The sequence below is a fragment of the Danio rerio genome, chromosome 10 (genome assembly GCF_049306965.1).
Source record: "Danio rerio strain Tuebingen ecotype United States chromosome 10, GRCz12tu, whole genome shotgun sequence".
Lineage (NCBI taxonomy): Eukaryota > Metazoa > Chordata > Actinopteri > Cypriniformes > Danionidae > Danio > Danio rerio.
In genome coordinates, this window is record NC_133185.1 from 46,367,501 (window position 1) to 46,388,435 (window position 20,935).

The following is a 20,935-nucleotide window of genomic DNA, read 5'->3' on the forward strand; positions in this document are numbered from 1 at the left end:
CAGACAGACAGACAGATAGATAGATAGATAGATAGATAGATAGATAGATAGATAGATAGATAGATAGATAGATAGATAGATAGACGGACGGACGGACAGAAGGGTAGACAAATAGATAGATAGACAGACAGACAGACAGACAGACAGACAGACAGACAGACAGACAGACAGACAGACAGACAGATAGATAGATAGATAGACGGACGGACGGACAGACGGACAGAAGGGTAGACAAATAGATAGATAGATAGATAGATAGATAGATAGATAGATAGATAGATAGATAGATAGATAGACAGACAGACAGACAGACAGAAAGACAGACAGACAGACAGACAGACAGATAGACAGACAGATAGATAGATAGATAGATAGATAGATAGATAGATAGATAGATAGATAGATAGATAGATAGATAGATAGATAGATAGATAGATAGATAGATAGATAGATAGATAGATAGATAGATAGATAGATAGACGGACGAACGGACAGACGGACAGAAGGGTAGACAAATAGATAGATAGAAAGATAAATAGATAGATAGATAGATAGATAGATAGAAGGACGGACAGAAGGGTAGACAAATAGATAGATAGAAAGATAAATAGATAGATAGATAGATAGATAGATAGATAGATAGATAGATAGATAGATAGATAGATAGATAGATAGATAGATAGATAGATAGATAGATAGATAGATAGATAGATAGATAGATAGATAGATAGATAGATAGATAGATAGATAGATAGATAGATAGATAGATAGATAGATAGATAGACGGACGGACAGAAGGGTAGACAAATAGATAGACAGACAGACAGACAGACAGACAGACAGACAGATAGATAGATAGATAGATAGATAGATAGATAGATAGATAGATAGATAGATAGATAGATAGATAGATAGATAGATAGATAGATAGATAGATAGATAGATAGATTTGCTTTATTAAATGTGTTTGTACATTCCTCTCTTTCACCATGTCAATTGCACAGCCCCATCTGAAGCATCTGCACACATACCTCGCCTTGGTCTGTGTTTGGCTTTTCTTTGCGGCCGCTTCGCTCGCTCGGATCGGCTCTGGGAGTTTAGCAGGAATGGGAGAATTCTGGAGGGACAAGTTTGATAAGTTTGGTTTTTATGATTCCAGGCATTCCTGCAGACTGACGTGCACAAGCCCCAAATCCAACACCCTCATCCCCAGAGGTAACAGCCCTGACCTGACAACAGCCCCGGAAGGAGAGGAAGGAAACAGACTAACCTTTACATTTTGGACAGGGCAGTCCCGCCGGGCCAGTTTGAAAGCAAAGAAGGACACCTGATAAATGTCAGGCCTCTTATCAGGGTCGGGTTCCAGCATGTAGCCTGACAAAAATCACCACCGCAGAGAGAAGGAGAGCGGGAGAAGGAGAGATTGAGAGGGCCGACATGTGACAGACAGAAAAAGAGGAGAGCCAATGATCCGTATGAGTGTTTATTCGATAGATAAGCTGAAGGGTAGTTCATACAAAAATTAGATTTTTTTTTCATGACATGAAAGTCCTTACTGTACTGAATTCACTTACACTTGACATTAACATAAATATGTCAGAAAGAAGATGAAGTTTTGAATGTGTCATTTTCAAAAAAACAATCTTCAAATTCAACACTGGTGATTTTCAAATGAGCTTTGTGAAATATTGATGAAATGTGCATTATTTATCAGTTCTTATTCAAGATTTAAATGTGAGATTTTTAAATTAAGAATTGTTTCGTGTTTTTGACAGCAGCACAGTACAATCGTTGAAATAACACCATGATCTAATACAAAGGCATTTGAGGGTGCTTTCACACCGACACTTTAGTTTCGGAACCTGTCTTGTAGAGCTGCACAATTAATCATTAAAAGATCGCGATCTCGATTCGACCCCCTAGACCAGGGGTTCTCAAACTTTTCAACCCGAGACCCCCAAAATAACAATGCCAATGACTGGCGACCCCCACTATTTTCGAGAGTGGTTATAATCATACAAATGTTGTACGCAACTGCTCACACAAAAAAATAGGCCTATAAACACAAGCATATTGACAACACAAAAAGTGCAACCCACTCCATCCCACCAACAATTAGAAGATCATGCACTTTTCGTTCTTTTCAGTCTCACGTTAGAAATTGGTTATTGACAAATCAGCATTGTCAGCATTAGTACTGTATTCTTGACACATTTGTACTGTTGTCTTTGGCTTTTTGTCCTCTGCTCCCATCAGTCTGTTCTTTTTTTCTTTTCTTTTTTTTCTTTTCTTTACTTTTTTAACTGTATTTCTTATGAAAGGGTATTTAATGTTTAATGTTGTGCTTCTATTTTAGGTGTGACTTTTTAACATTCTGTAAAGGGTCTACGGATGAAAAATAGCCATTCTTGGCTAATTCTGGCACATTTTACAGTAATGTTTATTAATGTGCATTGACCCTGTAAACAAATAAACTAAACTAAACAGTCTAATAACTATATATATATTTTTTTATTATAATTTAATATTATCCTTACCTAATGAGACAGGTGGGCACAATATTTAAGTTACATCACAAGTCTTTTCTTGGTTTAATTTTGGAGACTAATTCAGTCGTGTCTGTATTTATTTTAAATGTACATAAGTTGCATAAAGGTGTCAGAAAGTTTATCTAGTGCCGTAAAATCCATCTGCTGCAAGTGACGCTATTTCGTTAATCTAATGTAAAAATCCCAGGGGTTGCAATCCAATGGGGAAAAAATGAAAGGTTGATGGCTTTTTGTTTGGATGTTGCATTTTTAAGTAATTGTTTTTATCTTCTGTAAGTTATAGATAAACAATAGTAATTTAAAACGTTTATTCAAATTTATTAGATTTTTGGAAATAACCAAGTGACCCCCTCTCATTGTCCCGCGATCCCCGACCCCTACTTTGAGAACCACTGCCCTAGATGATATCAATCCAGCATTTCTATGATTCTGCCAATCATATTTTCAAGTTCAGGAGAGATGAAATGGCAGCTGCACGAGTCTTTTCAGTGTTTCACACACGTTGCTCAGTGACATAGACACCTCCAAATGATGTTGAATGAGTCACATACTGTATTCATAAGGTATAATTCACCTAAAAATATCATTTTTGTCTTCATATAAAGAAGTTTTCGCGGCCGGGAAATCACACGTGACGTGAGCTGCTGACCGTGAGCTGTTATCACAGAGAGGGCGCGCGCGCTCCACGTAATGATACACACACGTGCGAATACTTTAGTGAACAGAACCTGCATATGTTGCGAGTAACAGGTAATACAGTTGTAAATAATATTCAGTTTGTGGCACAGAGTGATCGTTTGGGAGCCGCACGCGAAGTATGAACAAGCACATAGCAGTGAAAATGAAACCGAAAGTGTGCACCTCATTTAAATGATCCTATCGCATTTTAGAGTTATGATTACGGCAAGCGTTTGATATGTTTTTTCGTTCATAGTGAACCCACAGTTGTGCATGAAAATAAATGTTTACAGTGTCAGTATAACTACTCTAGCCTATATAATGTTGAATATAATCTGATAATGGCAAATGTCTGATTTTACCAGTGAATAAAATTGTCTAATATGACAGATTGCAAGCATATATCTCAAACATAATAATTCAACATCAGAATTATTATAAGTAGAATAGAATTATTTATAGAAACCAGTAGACCTACACATATTATTATCGATGTTGTGCCATTTGTTTGTTTTTACCATACCTTTATTTTACATCTACAGAATCGTGAGAAAATCGTGATCTTTATTTTAAGCAAAAAAAAAACAATTGTTTGTGCAGTTAGCACGGTTCGTTTGGCATATGTGAAACCAGCAATCCAAATCAATCACTCCGAGATCGCTTGAATGAGGTGGTCTCGGCTCGATTGAAACGAACTCTGGAGCGGATTGATTGCAGTGAGAAAGCGATACGATCCGAGCGCGGTTATATCACAGTGTTTTATGGATATGTAATAAGCATGCGGTAATATAAAAAGAGAATTATGAGTAGGGCGGGAAGTTTCGCGCGTCCCCCGGATGCCCGCAAACGAGTGATGATCTCCCGGTAATCTCGCGTCTCCCTCCCGGGCCTCAAATAGGCTATGTCGCGCACCCTTCTCACTCCTCCCCACCGAATCTCTCCTCACTCTTCAGACACGTCGCGCGCACCACCAAACCACCACCTCTCCTGACAGCTGAGCAGGACTAGGCAAAATAAACCCTGACACTCTGACCAATGAGGAGAGTTTACTCACACGTGACTTGTTTTAGCTCTTTTGCTCCGATTATAAAACTTCGCAGTGTGAAAGCGAACCACACCAAGAGCAACAATGTAACAATTGTAATCTCCGTTTCTGAACAACTGAATCGATTCAAAGGTGTAAAAGCACCCTGTGACTGTCTGAGTGAGTGTTGACAGTTGCGCATACAGAACATATATATATTGCGATTGTGATTTTGGAAAGTATTACATCGCTTTGTAAATGTTTATTATTACCATTTGAGGAGTATTCCCATTCAGTTTGATAGAGCGCGCGGAATATGCTTAGCGTGATGTCGCACTTAACAAGCGGATATTAGGCAGATACACAAAAAGTGTAAAAGATGATAATAGTAAAAAAAAAAAAATTAAAAATAATTGTCACTAAGGCCCAATCCCAATTCTATTTTTGTACCCCTTTCCCTTTCCCTTGGCCCTTAACAACTGAGGGTGATGGGGAAGGGCTTTAACATTTAGACAGCACTACAGCACACGTCATCATATGTCATCATGATCTCTTGCTTCATATGAGATCAGACGATCGCAACTGCTGGAGTGATTCCAGTTGTGCTATTGTTTGGTATTTATCTCCAGGAGATCACTGAAGGCATATATTATGTTATCATAACGATATAATGTGGCAATAAGATCGTAACTGTATTGTATATTTACACAGAGGCCATATTCATCTATGTAAACACACCAAAAACAACATTAACATTATAGCAGACATTGTAAAAAGCTCATTCTCAGCCACTAGACTTTTCTGACAGGGTATTCAAGTGTAGTTGAGTGCCAGAATGTTGTGGGACTGCTGTACAGGAGTTTTGATTGAAGATTATAGATCGCAAAATTTTGCGTTTTTTTATCGTGTTTTATTTTAAAGCATGACGGTAAAACATGAACGCATTTATGAATATATTAAAACGTGCTTGTTTGTTGTAAAAATTCGTAATAATGACAAAAAAATACTAATCTGTGGATCTCCTTACCTCTGGGTTCAGCAATACTGCCGCTGTGGCTGGTGTATTCTGGGAAATTTTCTTACCCCTTGGTTTTGAGTGTGGTCCTAAAAATCTTCGTTCGAAGGGCTATTATACCCCTACCCCTTAGCCCTACGCCTTCAAGCGAAAGAGAATTGGGTTAGCTCTACCCTTTGACGTGAACACGCAAAATAAGGGGAAGGGCTAAGGGGAAGAACTGGGATTGGGCCTAAATATTATATATATATATATATATATATATATATATATATATATATATATATATATATATATATATATATATATATATATATATATATATATATATATATATATATTTATATTTTGGCCCTATATTTTATATATATATTTAATATTTGTGTATATATATATATATACACATACACACACAAATATTAAATATATATATAAAATATAGGGCCGAGATATATATATATATATATATATATATATATATAAAAAAAAGTTTATTAAATATATCAAATTAACTTAATTTGACCAATACATTTATTAAGAATTAGTTTTGCCTTATAAGTGTCCTTGTTCTTTTTGTATGCAATAGTGTAAAGCAGGTCGCACACCAGAAGAGCTGCTCGGTGACACGACACGCAACGCCACGCATTTTAGAATTCTAAACACAAGTTTCTGTCAGGGTACACACACCGGCGCCGCAAGTCGGCGGCTGTCGGGGGCGCCCAGCCATGACTCAGAACGCAGTTCATATTTCCACAGAGGGCCATCTGATTAGTTTCATGTTAAAGATCATGCAAATGTGCGCGTCTGGTGTGTGATACTTTACACTGTCATGTGCGCGCGTACATGTTTTTAAAATTAATTTTTAATGAAATATATTTTCTATTAAATTAATAAGACTATAAATAAATTCATTTTTACATATTTTTTCTTTTAGTTTGATTAAAAAAAGTCAATATAATTAGCTCTCTTAAAAATATTTGTTGATTGTCTACAGAACAAACTACTGTTGGGCAATAGCTTAATTGTTGGGCCTAATTACCGTAACTTACCCTAATTACCCTAACTAGTTGACCTAATTGAGCTTTTAAACTGTACTTTAAGCTGAATACTATTATCTTGCAAAATAAAATGTACTGTCATCATGCCAAAGACAAAAGACATTAGCTATCAGAAATTAGTTATTACAACTATTATGTTTATAAACGTTAAAAATTCCATTTTTGTCCAAACTACCCACTTTAAGCGAGACCCAGTGGTGAGCCGGAGACACACATAAAAGACAGAAACTCACGGATGAGGCGGTGCATGTCCTGCGAGTAGCGGGAATTGTCCGGAATGGTGAAGTTACCGTCACAGATGGCCACCTGACTCTCACCGAAGGGCAACGTGAAGAAACAGAGTTTATAAAGCAGACAGCCCATCGCCTGCAGGAAAGACAGAAAAATCAATGTCACTTTACACTATGAGAAACACATCTGTTAAGACTGAGGACACACAATAAACAGCCTTGAAGAAGCTTAATTAAAGCTCACTTTTCCTTCAGTACCTTCATGTCAGATCAGGCTTTGATATCTATTCACAATAATTCCTAAAGAGCTGAATAGTTTTACGTAATGCTTTTCAGAAAGAGGCATATATCAGCATTCTGCAGCATTTCCTCAAGTTTCTTCCACACTTTAATTCTGATTAAAAGGATAGTTCACACAAAAATGAAACATCTGCCATCATTTATTCACCCCTTACAAGTTTTGAACCTATAAGAGTTTCTTCTTTTAAACACAAAAGCAGATCTTTTGAAAAATGTTGGAAACCTGTAAACACTGTCTTCCATACTAAGAGAAACAAATACTATGAAAGTCAATAGTTACAAGTTTGCAATATTTTTTATAATACCTCATAAATGAAAGAAACTCAAAGGTTCGGAATCACTTGAGGGTGAATAAATGTTCGTTTTTAGGTGAACTATCCCCTTAAGTTGCTTTCTAATACATCAATGAGTGGTGGAAGCACACAAATCAGGCACTTGAGAACAAGTATAAATTCTCTAATAAACTAATACTCATTCATTTTCTTGTCGGTTTAGTCCCTTTATTAATCTGGGGTCACCACAGCGGAATGAACCGCCAACTTATCCAGCAAGTTTTTACGCAGCGGATGTCCTTCCAGCCGCAACCCATCTCTGGGAAACATCCACACACACACACACTCATACACTATAACAATTTAGCCTACCCAATTCACCTGTACCGCATGTCTTTGGACTGTGGGGGAAACCGGAGCACCCGGAGGAAACCCACGCGAAGGCAAGGAGAACATGCAAACTCCACACAGAAACGCCAACTGAGCCGAGGTTCGACCCAGCGACCTTCTTGCTGTGAGGTGACAGCACTACCTACTGCGCCACTGCCTCGCCTAAACTAATACTGCTTTTTTGATTTTGTCTCAAAGTACAAAAGTACTTGATTTGTATTGTACTTACAAATTAAAAGCACTTACAGATAAATGTTTGATTTAAAATAAAACCGTATTGCCAAAAGTTGTCATAATTTGGGATAGTTTAAGACTGCAAACCAAAAACACCATATTACATACCTTAACGCAGTGTTTCTTAACCACGTTCCTGGAGGACCACCAACACTGCATGTTTTAGATGTCTCTTTTGTCTGTCATATTATTACAGGTCTTTCATTCTTTTATTTTCCTTCGGCTTAGTCCCTTTATTCATCAGGGGTCGCCACAGCGGAATGAACCGCTAACTTATTTAGCATATATTTTACACAGCTGATGCCCTTCCAGCAGCAGCCCAGTACTGGGAAACATCCATACATACTTATTCTTACACCTACACAACGTTAACGTTTAGTTCATCAATTCACTTATAGCGCATGTGTTTGGACTGTGGCGGAAACCCACACCAACATGGAGAGAACATGCAAACTCCACACAGAAATGCCCACCGACCCAGCTGGGAGTCAAACCAGTGACCTTCTTGCTGTGAGGCGATAATGCTAACCACTGAGCCACAGGTCCTACATTCTCTGCTAATGAGCTGATGAATCAGGTGTGTTTGGTTAAGGAGACATAGAAACTGTGCAGAGATGGTGGTTCTCCAGGAACATGGTTGAGAAACACTGCTTTAATATATTACAATAATAAATCAACAACAAAAAAAAGTAAAATTGTAAATGTGTTCTGACAATTATAAACTTACTACATAAAAAAAGACTCAAAGCGTTTTGAAGAAATGTGTTTATCTGTCCTGAAGGCTCTGTCTACTGGACATTATTAGTGTGGAATACACCAGAGACTAAGGGTGCTTTCACACCTGTGAATCGATTCAGTTGTTCCGAAACAGAGATTAAAATTGTTACATTGTTGCTTTTTGCTCTTGGAGCGGTTCGCTTTCACACTGCAAAGTTTCTAATCGGACCAAAAGAGCTAAAACAAGTCACGTGTGAGTAAACTCTCCTCACATTGGTCAGAGTTTATTTTGCAGCGTCCCGCTCAGCTGTCAGGAGAGGTGGTGGTTTGGTGGTGATTGACAGGGTGCGCGCGCGTGACGTGTCTGAGGAGAGACACGGTGGGGAGGGGTGAGAAGGGTGCGCGACGATGCCTATTTGAAGACTGGGAGGGAGACGCAAGATTACCGGGAGATCATCACTCGTTTGCGGGCATCCGGAGACTCGTGAAACTTCCCGCCCTACTCATAATTCTCTCTTCATATAGCCGTAAGCCTATTACATGTCCATAAAACACTGTGATATAACCGCGCTCGGATCGGATCGCTTTCTCACTGCAATCGAACCGCTCCAGGGTTCGTTTCAATCGAGCCGAGACCACCTCATTCAAGCGATCTCGGAGCGATTACTTTGGCGCGGAACAGAGCGCGATTGCCCTGTTCACATATGCCAATCGAACCGCGCTAACTGTGCAAACGAGACACGTTCCGAAACAAAAGTGTAGGTGTGAAAGCACCCTAAATAAATGGTGCCAGTGAAAACATTTTGGTTAAATATAAGAGACAGTATCAGATATGTTTCAATTCTGATTTTGTACTTATGATTAGAATATTACTGTTATTTTATTTTATACTTTTTGTTGGGTGGATCTCGGGCTTTGTGCAAAATAAAAATGTTCAATAAAAAAAAAAAGAATTAAAAAAAGTGTTTTTTAAATGTGCTTTAAATCTATTTATTTATTTTTTTCTATCCGCTGTGCTGTCTGCCAATTACTGCATTGCTGTTCATGATGCATTTTCTGATTGGCTGTGAAACCTCCTGCATCTTTACTTACCCAGATATCCGCTTTAGTAGTGATGATTTTGCCGTTGTACAGGTTCACCATTTCAGGAGCACGATAGGATAGTGTTGTGTACCTGCACGAAAACAGACATTTAAGAAAAAAAAATAGTGAGTAATTAAAACAAATCACTGTTTTCCTAATAATTTTTTTCTAATCCTCTTAACAGTATATTTTTCTAAACTTTGAGGAATTTGTATGTATTTTTGTATGATACTGTATGTTATATTAAGAGGAGACTAAATAAATAAAGAATTCAAACCCATTACGGGTGATCCACACTATTAAGAAATCAATTAAAAGAGTTGATTGCATGACTCAGCCACTTCTACGGGTTGCCACATGCTTCAAAGCCAATTAAATCTCACAGAACCAGCTGATTAGAGAGAATTACTTTTTAATTTCGTCCTCGACCGCAGTCACTCCTTCACTTTGGGGGTTTTGAAACTTCATAGTGGCGCTGCCAAAATCACACAGAACATAGTGTCCTCTGTCATGGAGGAGGATGTTCTCCACCTGCAAAAAACAACAAACAGATGTAATTGACCCTTCGCTAAGCCCCGCCCTCCTCAGTTACTGTTGCTACGCCTGTCAAGCTTTCATGCCTGGCACGGCTTTATCAATGTGTATGCGCCGGTGTCAGACATTTACAGGGATATAATGTCATTTTTGGCGAGATATCCGAGAAAGCCAGACAAAAAAAAAGAACTGCAGTATACATTACAGGGGCATATTCATGACATAATTGGCAACCGATTACAGAATAATTCAATCAAAATTGAAGCTAGCTTTGTCAGGGTTCTGCCACTTTGGTCTTGTAAATTCTTGTTTTGGTGGCAGAGCTCTGACACTACTCCATGTCTGGTCCTGTTTCTGTCTCTGTGCGCGCGCGCGCGCCGTCGTGGGTGTACGCGGAGTGTGCGCGCTGCCACTTGATGTGGCCGCGCACGCTCTGCGTCCCTCAGACGCGCGCGCTCTTGTACTAGTGTTTGTGTTTGTTCTGTCAGCAGCGCGCTGCTTTATTCTCGGCGCCTCCGTCTAGTTGGTTTCAGTTTTGGTTGGCGCTGAGATGAAGCATGCGCGTTGCTTATGTGTGAGCGCACGGTAAGGTGTTTATCTATCGTGTGCTCGTGTCTTGCGTCTCTTGTCAAAGCACGTGGCTTGGTGTTTACATTGTGGTCACGTGCTTTTGTCGTGTGCTTCAGTGTTGCGTTATGCGAGCGCATGGCTTGTATTGTCTCTCTGTGTCATGCGCTCTCATGTCTATTGTCTAGTCCCACCCTCCTTGTTTACTCATTATTAGTTTGTCATGTTCACCTGTGTGTCAATTTACTTTTTGCTTTATAATCCCCCTTATGTTTTCAGTCATTTGCCTGTTCGTCGTCGTTATTTCCATGTCGTGTGCTATCCAGTCTTGTTTGTCCTGCCAGCCCATCCAAGTTTGTTTGAGTGTTTGTTTTATAGTTATGTTTTTCCCCCTCGGGGTGGTTTTTGTTCTAATTTTGTTTTATTTTTATTATCAATAAATCATCCTGTTTGCACTTGAGTCCTCGCTCCCTCATCCTTTTTCCCCATTTCCCCTCACCAACCCTGACAAGCTTAGCCTAGCCGCCTCATATGCTAACCATTCAACAGCTTAGCTCATGCTCAGCAGGAGAGGTGAAATCTAAAAATAATCTAATAATAACTTATTAAACGGTGATTTGTCTATTTTTAGCCAAAAAGCCTGATAGATTAATTGTTGTGCAATGAAATATAGTGTTACTAACCAATGAGGAAACACGCATGACAGTGCTTTTACATGGTTCATTCACAGAAAGAGCAGCCAGAAAGGGGAAACAGATGGATTTGTGCCGAATATTAGCATCATTAACCCATAACTAGGTCCACACGTAATCTGCGCGCGAAGAATTCCGCATGTTTTCCGCAGATTTCTGCAGATTTTTAGCCCATCATTAATTCTGTTTATTTACTTGAGTAAATGTGTGTAAATCTAAATTTATTTATTTTTTAATTACAGTAATATTATTGACTAATATGAAAATTTTCATCTGATTTATGTACAATGCAGTTTGTACAGTAATATTTTCAGTCTTTTAGTATAAATATTATATGAGAAACTTGCTTTATTTACCAAATAAGGGGGATCTAATTAGATTTGCAATTTAAACATTAAATAAAAGTTAAAAAGGTATTACTTTTTACTTCACTAATTAAGATTTTAGTTATGATACTCCCAAAATAATTCTGCAGAAATCCGCAGAAATAGCAAAAAACGTCTGCAGATTCCGTCTGGCCCTGCCCATAACAATGTACAGTAAGTTACCTATAACTGTCAGTATGTTTGTGTGCTCTTTATAAATTAATGAAGACAGCTATAAAAGCTATAAAAGTATGTTGATCGCAAGTGCTTAGTTTGTGATCATATCTCTGTATTGTTCTGTTGATTTGTAATGTCAAATATTCACAGCTTGAAATAAATGGAAATGTGAAGTTCAGTCAAGTTAGCAACAGATTCGCAGATTCTTATTTTCCAGATCAATAACTCATGACCTATTCGCTATTAGTATGACTAAGTTACTTTGGCGAGGGGTTAAACGGAGCAGTGCTCATAATACAGACCGGAAAAAAAAAGACAGTTGTGAAACAGAACCTGCTTTGTATTTTTGTAGGAAACACAGTCTAGATGTGTTTAGGGTAAGAGGTGTGCGAGTTGTTGCCGTCTATGACTGTGTCAGGAATATCGAAACACAACCAACTTAACTCCGCTCCTTTAGCACCCCTCACTGAGCTTGATCCAAGCTGGCATTTCTCCTCTTGGGTTTTTGGTTTTGAAAAGGGAAAAAATTCCACCATCCCGTCCAAACTTTAAAGATACCAGGTATCAGATTTGCACAATCCATACGCACTCGCTCGAAAGCTTGACAGAGCCCTTGCGCGTAGCTACAGTTGCTAAGCCACGTTTGGTGGGTGGCGGTTTTTAGGTGTGGCTTAGCGAAGGGTCAATTACAGGCACAATGACACACAGAACGCTACATCTTCAGATAATAGGCTATATGCACAAGGACTTTTAATTTTGTATAAGCCAGATCAAAAGATTCCAGTGAACTGTCATGCCATTATAAAATCACAGCATTTAAGATCTGGGAAAACCACCAACAAATAAAAATGCATGATTATTTGTATCATGGTTTTGCAATCCAAAAATAATTGATCACTATAATAAAGGGATGTATCGATTCACAGTGAGCCAGTTTAAAAATCGATTTAACCAGTTAAACTCTGCGGTTATTTTGGGATTTCCACCTGGATTTTGCCTACCCAAATTTAAAAGCTTCCCAAATCCACATGCAGAGGTGTAAATGCAAATATTTGGTATCATTTTAAAGAAAACCCTTTGAATTTTTATAAAACACTATTGATAGAGTTTAAAATATCTGTATATGTCGTCTGTGTTATAATAAACACCTAAAAAGGCGCATTTTGTAATTTTTTTTTATAAACTCAAATTTGAAAGTTTTAGGTTGTGTGTGGTCTAGCGTGCTGTAATTAATTCTGGTGGTTCCTGCACATGTCTGTAATCATAGGCAAATAGAAAAATGTCTCCACCATAATCTATGCAAACGCTATTGAATTCCAACTGATGAGAGGTGCTGCACAAGCCACATGACCAATCATTGTTTCCATATTTCACTATTATTTTGTTTGATCAAACATAATTCACTGTGTTTGGACCACATCACACATATAAAAGGATTACTTATGCACATCACCTCAAAAACAGAGGAGAATGGCCCTGAAGCGCACAGCATAAGGTAAGTGATGACAGCTGTCTGTGCTATCTGAGGCTGCTTAGTGATCATAAATGTATTGTTTTCACTTCTGCGCCATGGAAACGCCGCGATTCATCCGGCAACTGTTTGACATGTCAATATAATTCAGTAAAAAGAATGCTAGAACTGTATGAGCACCGACAAGAGCTTTTATTTGAGCTATAACTTGTACATGTGTCATAGACAAATATGAAAATGAACCAATGAAAAATACCTAGCTCGGGTATACAAAATACTAGGTACCTGGTCCGCAGAGTTTAACTGGTCAAATATATGACGATTCAAACTGGTAGAAAATGTTGAAAGAATCACGATACATGTTTTGAACAGTTAAGGAGATCACAGGTACATCAGTGTTTTCATGGCGAAAATGTGAAGATGTTTTTCAGACTGAATAAGAAAGCTGCTCTGTTACAGAAGCAGGTTTTAGATTATTTTTATCCTTTTTAAATTAGTTTATGCGTATTTTAATAATTTGCTTATTATTGAATATTTAAAACATTTCAAGATCATCTCTTCTTAAGTATATCACATCATACTAATACTAACTAAATATACAAGCAAAATTAATTACTGACCTTCATAGTCATGTTCATCTCCTCTCTCTATCCTACTATATAATTAGTCATTTTATAATCAGTCTTTTATGCCAGTGGCCAGTGCCCTGGAACAAAGTTCCTATTGACCACCTCTGTACACGCTGCTCTCTGGTTTAGGAAAGACTTGCGCCCCATTCACGCGGGGCTTCAGCGTCAACGCTTGACTGAAGGCGTGTCTGAAGTTGGGGCTAAAACGATCGTCATAGAAGCGTCAGCCAATGAAATTCAGTCAGCAATAGGCCACTGTCTAGCTGGTGTATTTGCATACAGCGATCTGATTGCCTGACGCTTCCATCGGCGCTTGAAAAGTTGAGCTAGTCCCAACTTCTGCAGCGAGCAACGCCTCTGAAGCGGCGCTGACGAATCCACAATGCAGTTCGGCAACGCCTGACGTCACCCATTCAAAGTGAATGGGAAGCGTTGATGCTGACACCCCGTGTGAATGGGGCGTTACCTCTCCACACCAGCCATCTCAGTCCTCAGTAAAAGTGTCTATCATCAGCAGGAGACATAGAAAATGTGCAAAGACCTCAGCTTATACCAGAATGTAATGTAATATAATGTAATGTGTATTTATATAGCGCATTTATTGTGTATGGCCATACACCCAAAGCGCTTCACAATCATGAGGGGGGTCTCTCCACACCACCACCAGTATGCAGCATCCACTTGGATGATGCGACGGCTGCCACAGGACAACGGCGCCAGTGCGCTCACCACACACCAGCTATTGGTAGAGTGGAGAGACAGTGATAGAGCCAATTCAGTGGACGGGGATGATTGGGAGGCCATGATCGTAAGGGCCGATAGAGGGACTTTGGCCAGGACACCGGGGTTACACCCCTGCTCTTTCACGAGAAGTGCCATGGGATTTTTAATGACCACAGAGAGTCAGGACCTCGGTTTAACGTCTCATCCGAAAGACGGCGCCCACTGACAGTGTAGTGTCCCCTTCACTTTTTACTGGGGCATTAGGACTCACTTAGACCTCAGGTTGAGCGCCCCCTGCTGGCCTCACTAACACCACTTCCAACAGCAACCTAGTGTTCCCTAGTGGTCTCCCATCCAGGTACTAACCAGGCTCAGCCCTGCTTAGCTTCAGTGAGTAACCGATCTTGGGCTGCAGGGTGATATGGCTGTGTGTAAAAACAGAGATATTCTTATATTTCTTTTTTAAAATGTAAAATACCAGTACAGTCAGTTTTCGTTTGTTTATATTACCGAGTCTTCTTAGGTTGGATTATTCTTTTTCAAATAGCAATTTAGTTTTGGTATAAAACACATTATTTTGCAAAAAATGTGCAGCATTTAAGAACAAAATTAAAGGGCTCTTCATCTTAAATTTATTTCAAATAATTTTGTTAAAAAAAAATCATGACTAAATTATATTGTGAGATTAGGATCATGAATCAGGTGAATCGTTACATCCCTAATTATAATGGAAGTCAATGGGGCAGAAACAGCCACCAACATCCCGAAAGGGTAGTCAATTTGTCCAGTGTATTGTTGAGTTCAAAGCAGTTTCCCAAAATATGTATCAAAATAATAAGTCACCAAAAATCATTCCATTTGCTGAAACAGAGAAGTTTGAGGCCAAAATTAATACTCAAAATCACCTCAGAGTGGATGAATACATCCCCAATAGCACACAAGGGTTAAAAGAGATACTCGAACTGTGACTGAAGATTCTCACACACAAGGCTGTCCTTGTGGAAAAGGCATTGCTCAGAGGAGAAGTGTAAGAGAAAATAGAAAAAGGAAAAATAAAGGAACCTTGAGGTCTCGGTGGATTATGGGAGTTTTGTACTGGTGCAGACGTGCTACAGCTTCACATGTATCACAGAAGATCTGGAGAGCCTCCTGTTCGCTGAAGCCTGTCTGCAGACGCTGGTTCATCAGGTTCACCACCTGACCTCCTGCACACAAACAACAGAGGGATGTTAATTCCTTTTAATCACACGGCTGTCTGGATTACTCGCTTCTGATTGGTCAGTTGCAACATGCCACGGCATGTTATTCCAAGATACGGATATTCCAAGAAACGTCATCCATTTTTCTAAATGTATGCATAATTTAAATTAGCTTAAAGCCTAATTAGCTTTAAATGAGTAGTGAACTACACTTGTTCAAACTATTTATTTAAAATAGGGATGCTCATTTCAGTTAATTTTGCCAACCGAAAACCGTAACTCATTAACCGAATATTAACTGGTCAGATTAATATAAAATTATTATTTATTTTTAAAAAATTTGACATGCATATTTTGTGTGACACAGTAAATATTGCATTTTTAATTACTGATTTATTTTAAGATGCGAACATATTAACAACAGAACACCTTCACGCACCTGTAGCGTTTCCAGCAGCATAGAAAACTAAATAAAATAAATAGTCCTGCTCTAGATATTTCACTTGAATGACAAATTTAGATTATGAAACGAAAACACAGACTGAATCCTATTGAAGAACCAGCATAGGCTGTTTTCCCCCCCATCATAAATGCTTTTTTTCTTCTGTTACATAAAAATAGCAGGCTACGTCAAATCGATCGCCCCACAGAAAATATGCATTTAATTAATGCTCTGTTGTTATTCTTATATCACAAACCTCTGTCAACATTTTCTAAGAAAAAAAAATCATTATTTTAAAGATTAAGTCTTGAGCGTCTGATTTTACCTTAGAGTTTGTGTGCTTTTATTTCCTCACTTGCAGATCATGTGTGCGCTGTGTGTGATGAAAGACAATGACACAGCTACTATGTTGACTTTTGTAAAGTATTCACCTTATTCTTCGCCGACGAGTGGGCGCAGCCATTTGAATCTTTTTGGCTTGAGACTTCCGCTCTTATTCACTTCCATTCATTTTTAGACATCAAAAACTGCTTGTTTTGCTGTTTGATGTTGCAAACTGATATTTTCTTATTATATTATTCTACTTCACAGATGTCAATCTCAGTTCCAAAAGGGCCGCAGCTCTGCACAGTTTAGTTCCAACCCAAATTAAACACACCTGATCAAACTAATTGAGTCCTTCAGGCTTGTTTGAAACCTACAGGTAAGTGTGTTGGAGCAGGGTTGGAACTAAACTGTGCAGGGCTTCGGCCCTCCAGGAATTGAGTTTGACACCCCTGTTCTACATGGTCTGTATAGTCATGTAAACATTTTTTAACAAATGTGAGTTAACAAATGTGTGTTGCACATTTATGCAGCCAATTCAAATTCAATAAATGTGCACGTGTAAGTCTTGAGTGGCCGATTCTACATCTCGTATGTACAACCTGGTCATGTCTATTTTCAAAATGGTAATTAATCCTTTCAATTACAGATGAATTACCTTCATACAATGTTATTTCTACATTCATCTAGTTTCATTTGCCATTTCTCATTAATCTACAGGTTTAACATCAGACACAGGAATTTTACATTCTGTTATCTCCAACTGTAGGGCTTCCTTAGCTACTTTATCTGCACATTCGTTTACAATAAATCCCATATGACCAGGTGTCCAGCAGAAAATTATATAAAAGTCTTTTTCCTTTAAAAAGTCCACTTTTAATAATATTTTTGCCACCTTTTCACATCTCTCTAAGAAATTCAACCTCCCCCTTCTAATTTTTTTAGGTATCTTCAGGTCAGAAACTATGTCCGTCTAAATATTACAGATTTTGAAGTTTTATCTTTAAAAGGCGAGTTATTTGATTTATTTTTTAAACTCTTTAAACGCTAGGGACCTAACCTCTTTATTTGTTAATGCTTTTAAAAACAAAACAGATTTTTCTTCTCTTCATTTGAAAGTCGCTTGGGAAGAAGACTTAGGGATTTCAAAATCTACACAAAGTATTACACAGACTTACCTATTCTAAAACAAAGCTTAATAAATTCTATCCCTTGGTTTCCCCCACATGTGACAAGTGTAAACCTGCTGAGGGTACCTTAGCACATCTTTTTTTGCCTTGTGTTCAAATTCTGAATTTTTGGTTAAAAATGTTTCAGTTCCATGCTAAGGTTTATGATTGTGTTTTACTCCCTGACCCAATGATAGCATTTTTTGGCTGGTCAGATTTTCTTGAGACTATCAACCGAAATGTAGGGTTACCTGATCAGTATGGCATGATCATAGCTAAAAAAGTTATTCTTTGTTTTTGGAAAAAAAAAAAATGTTAGGCCTCTTTTTTCTGATTGGCTACTTGGACTCACCTCCACTTTACATTTGGAAAGAATAAGATATACTACTTTCGGGAACTCTAAAATGTGGGATCCAGTCTTTTTTTTCTGAAACACCATAAACACTAAGGGTGCCATGTAATTTCTGAATATTTGTAAGTTTTTTTTTCTCTCTACATCCATTGCTGTGTCTTTTTGTAGGTCATATATGTTTCGTATGTCGCCATTTTCTCTTGTTTCTTGCTTTATTTTACATTTTGCACAGATTATTGTCTCCTGATGGGTTTGTTTGTCCTTTGTTTTTCTGTCTGCAAAAATTATAATAAAAAATATAAAAAAATAAAAAAAAAAGTCCACTTTTTCTATAATGCTAAAAATCATAGGTTGATCAGTTTTCATAGATTCAAGTGCTTGGAAGCAGGATACAGAATCTGTGCAAATTAACTGGCATTGCTGTTCTTTTCCTATTTGTTCCAGAGCTAAAAACAGTGCACAAGTTTCAGCTGTGAATAGAGCTTTGTCCGGGAATACTCTCTGGAACACGCTGAACCAATGACTGTTGCAGCAGATACTCGGCCATCTGATTTTCCACTATCTGTATACACTGGTACACAAGTTGGTAGATTGCATCGTATATTCATAAATTCTTCCTAATAAACATTTGGGTGGATTTCCTTTTTTTAAACGGAGACAGGAGCATTATAATAGATGGCTTTTTAATATACCAAGGTGATAGGGCAGGGGTTCTCAACTGGTTTGGCCATGGGACCCAAATTTTTACATGGTCATCAAGTCGCGACCCAAATCTTTAGTAACTACAATTTTAGGAATTATAATTAATTTGTATTTATTTGTTAACATACACAAGTAGTGACCGATAAATCATAAGAAAATCACCAAGACTTACAAATAAACAATATTTTATTGCTGTCATTTAACAAAATGGATTAAATTATAGAAATATTACAAAGTAAAAACGACAGATACTGTAAACAGTGGTTAGGGTAAGGAAAGGTTCAGTTACCATGAACTAAACTGCTAATAAAACATGTTGTCTGGTTTCTAAATGTTGTTTTAAGTTAGAAGGTTTCTACTTATGACACACTCAGGTTTTAATCTTTTTTTGTCGTCAATATATGTAAATCCATACTTTACATATTCAGGTTCGTACTTGCTCTTCGACGTATTTGTTGCTATAATTGAATGAAATTTCACATGTCAAACGGTAGAGTTTTCATGCACACATTTCAAAATAAAATTCAAAACAAGTTAAAAATTAAACTTTTGTTGTTGTTGTTTTTTACCACACACTTCACGACCCACTGAAAATAATCCTACGACCCACTTTTGGGTCACAACCCACCAGTTGAGAAACACTGGTATAGGGCATAAATGCACGATTGTTGTAATATCCAGATTAAATGTTTTCTGTTCAATACACTTAAAATTGTAAAAACTACTAAGTTCACTTAATTAATTTGTGTTGGGAAGACATGACGGTATTGTGTGGATCCCAGCTATTTTTACAGTTAAGGTTTATACACATTTTTACTACTACAATTTCCATGACTTTTTTTAAACCTTCAGCTAAATAATGACTTAATGTTGCATGTAATGTCGTAAATCTAAAACAAAAAATGCATGCTCAAAATTGCAAAAGAAAGTGCTTTCCAGGTCTGGAAAGCGACTTTGGCAAAATTTCATGACTTTTCCAGGTTTAGCAGGACTGTATTAACCCCGTACAGTGTGCTAAACGATGGCAAAGATGAGCTATTTAAGAGAGCGACTGCATCCAAAAATGACTCACATACGTAATCACGCAAAAAAAAAAACAAGTGCGTCCTTGAATCCATCTGAAAGCACTTCACTAATCAATTAGCCACCAATTATGCCAATTAGCTTTCATTTGACTCCTAGCAAGCATGTTTAATCTGAATCAATATCACATGATTGCCCCTTCCTGTGAGAGCAGCGCTCAATACAATCAATCAGATGGCCTTTTGTGACGACTTGAGAGAAAAAAAACAACAACAAAAAGCTCAACAAAAGAGTCACACAATACGCCAAGAACAACATCCAGCACAAACTGAAGCGGTTGAGACGTTCAGAAGAGGGGACCGGAAATGTTTCAGACTGTGCATAGTATAATCAGGTTCAGTGCTTTATTGTGCTGTCTAGAGATGACGTGCCAGCCCTTAAAATAATGTAAGGACAGAAAAGGTTTCTCTAGATCTACACTGTAAAACTCAAGTCAACTTTATTAAAGGAAATGAGTGTAGTTAACTCAAAAAATACAAGAAATATACAGAAAGTTAATTCTACTTATTTGTAGGGAGTTTTGAACTTTGTGTTGAAGGTAGCGAGTTAATTAAATATAGATTAGTTTAACTCAAATGGTTTGTAGCAATTGGATTTCTCAAATGGTTTGAGTTGCCTTAACTTATTGGGTTTTACAGTACTCAATTGGTTTGAGTTCTCTTCATTTATTGGGTGTTATGGTGCTCAAATTACTTTGTTTACTCAAATGGATTAAGTCTACTCATTAGGATTAGTTTTTGAACTTAAATGGTTTGTTGCAATCAGTTCCCATAAATGGTTTGAGTTACCTGAACTTTTTGGGTTTTACAATGTAACATTAGCTGAAATTAGCATGTGAGGGTTATTCATTCATTCATTTTCTTGTCGGCTTAGTCCCTTTATTAATCCGGGGTCACCACAGCGGAATGAACCGCCAACTTATCCAGCCAGTTTTTACGCACCGGATGCCCTTCCAG

At 37.9% G+C, this 20,935-nt stretch overlaps 1 protein-coding gene across 24 annotated transcripts in view; it reads right to left on the reverse strand.

The window, feature by feature from the left end:
• aak1b (AP2 associated kinase 1b) overlaps window positions 1-20,935 on the reverse strand; it is a 97,369-nt gene that overhangs the window by 60,819 nt on the left and 15,615 nt on the right. For all 24 annotated transcript variants that reach the window (XR_012386538.1, XR_012386537.1, XR_012386536.1 and 21 more), the window contains exons 4-9: window positions 15,771-15,913; window positions 9,960-10,081; window positions 9,560-9,641; window positions 6,558-6,690; window positions 1,271-1,374; window positions 1,032-1,117 (exon numbers count right to left, since the gene is read on the reverse strand). Coding sequence is in view for 19 of the 24 variants with exons in the window: in XM_073915143.1 (XP_073771244.1) it covers window positions 1,032-1,117; window positions 1,271-1,374; window positions 6,558-6,690; window positions 9,560-9,641; window positions 9,960-10,081; window positions 15,771-15,913 (670 nt within the window). In the remaining 5 variants the exon portion in view is untranslated. The remainder of the gene's footprint in view (window positions 1-1,031; window positions 1,118-1,270; window positions 1,375-6,557; window positions 6,691-9,559; window positions 9,642-9,959; window positions 10,082-15,770; window positions 15,914-20,935) is intronic.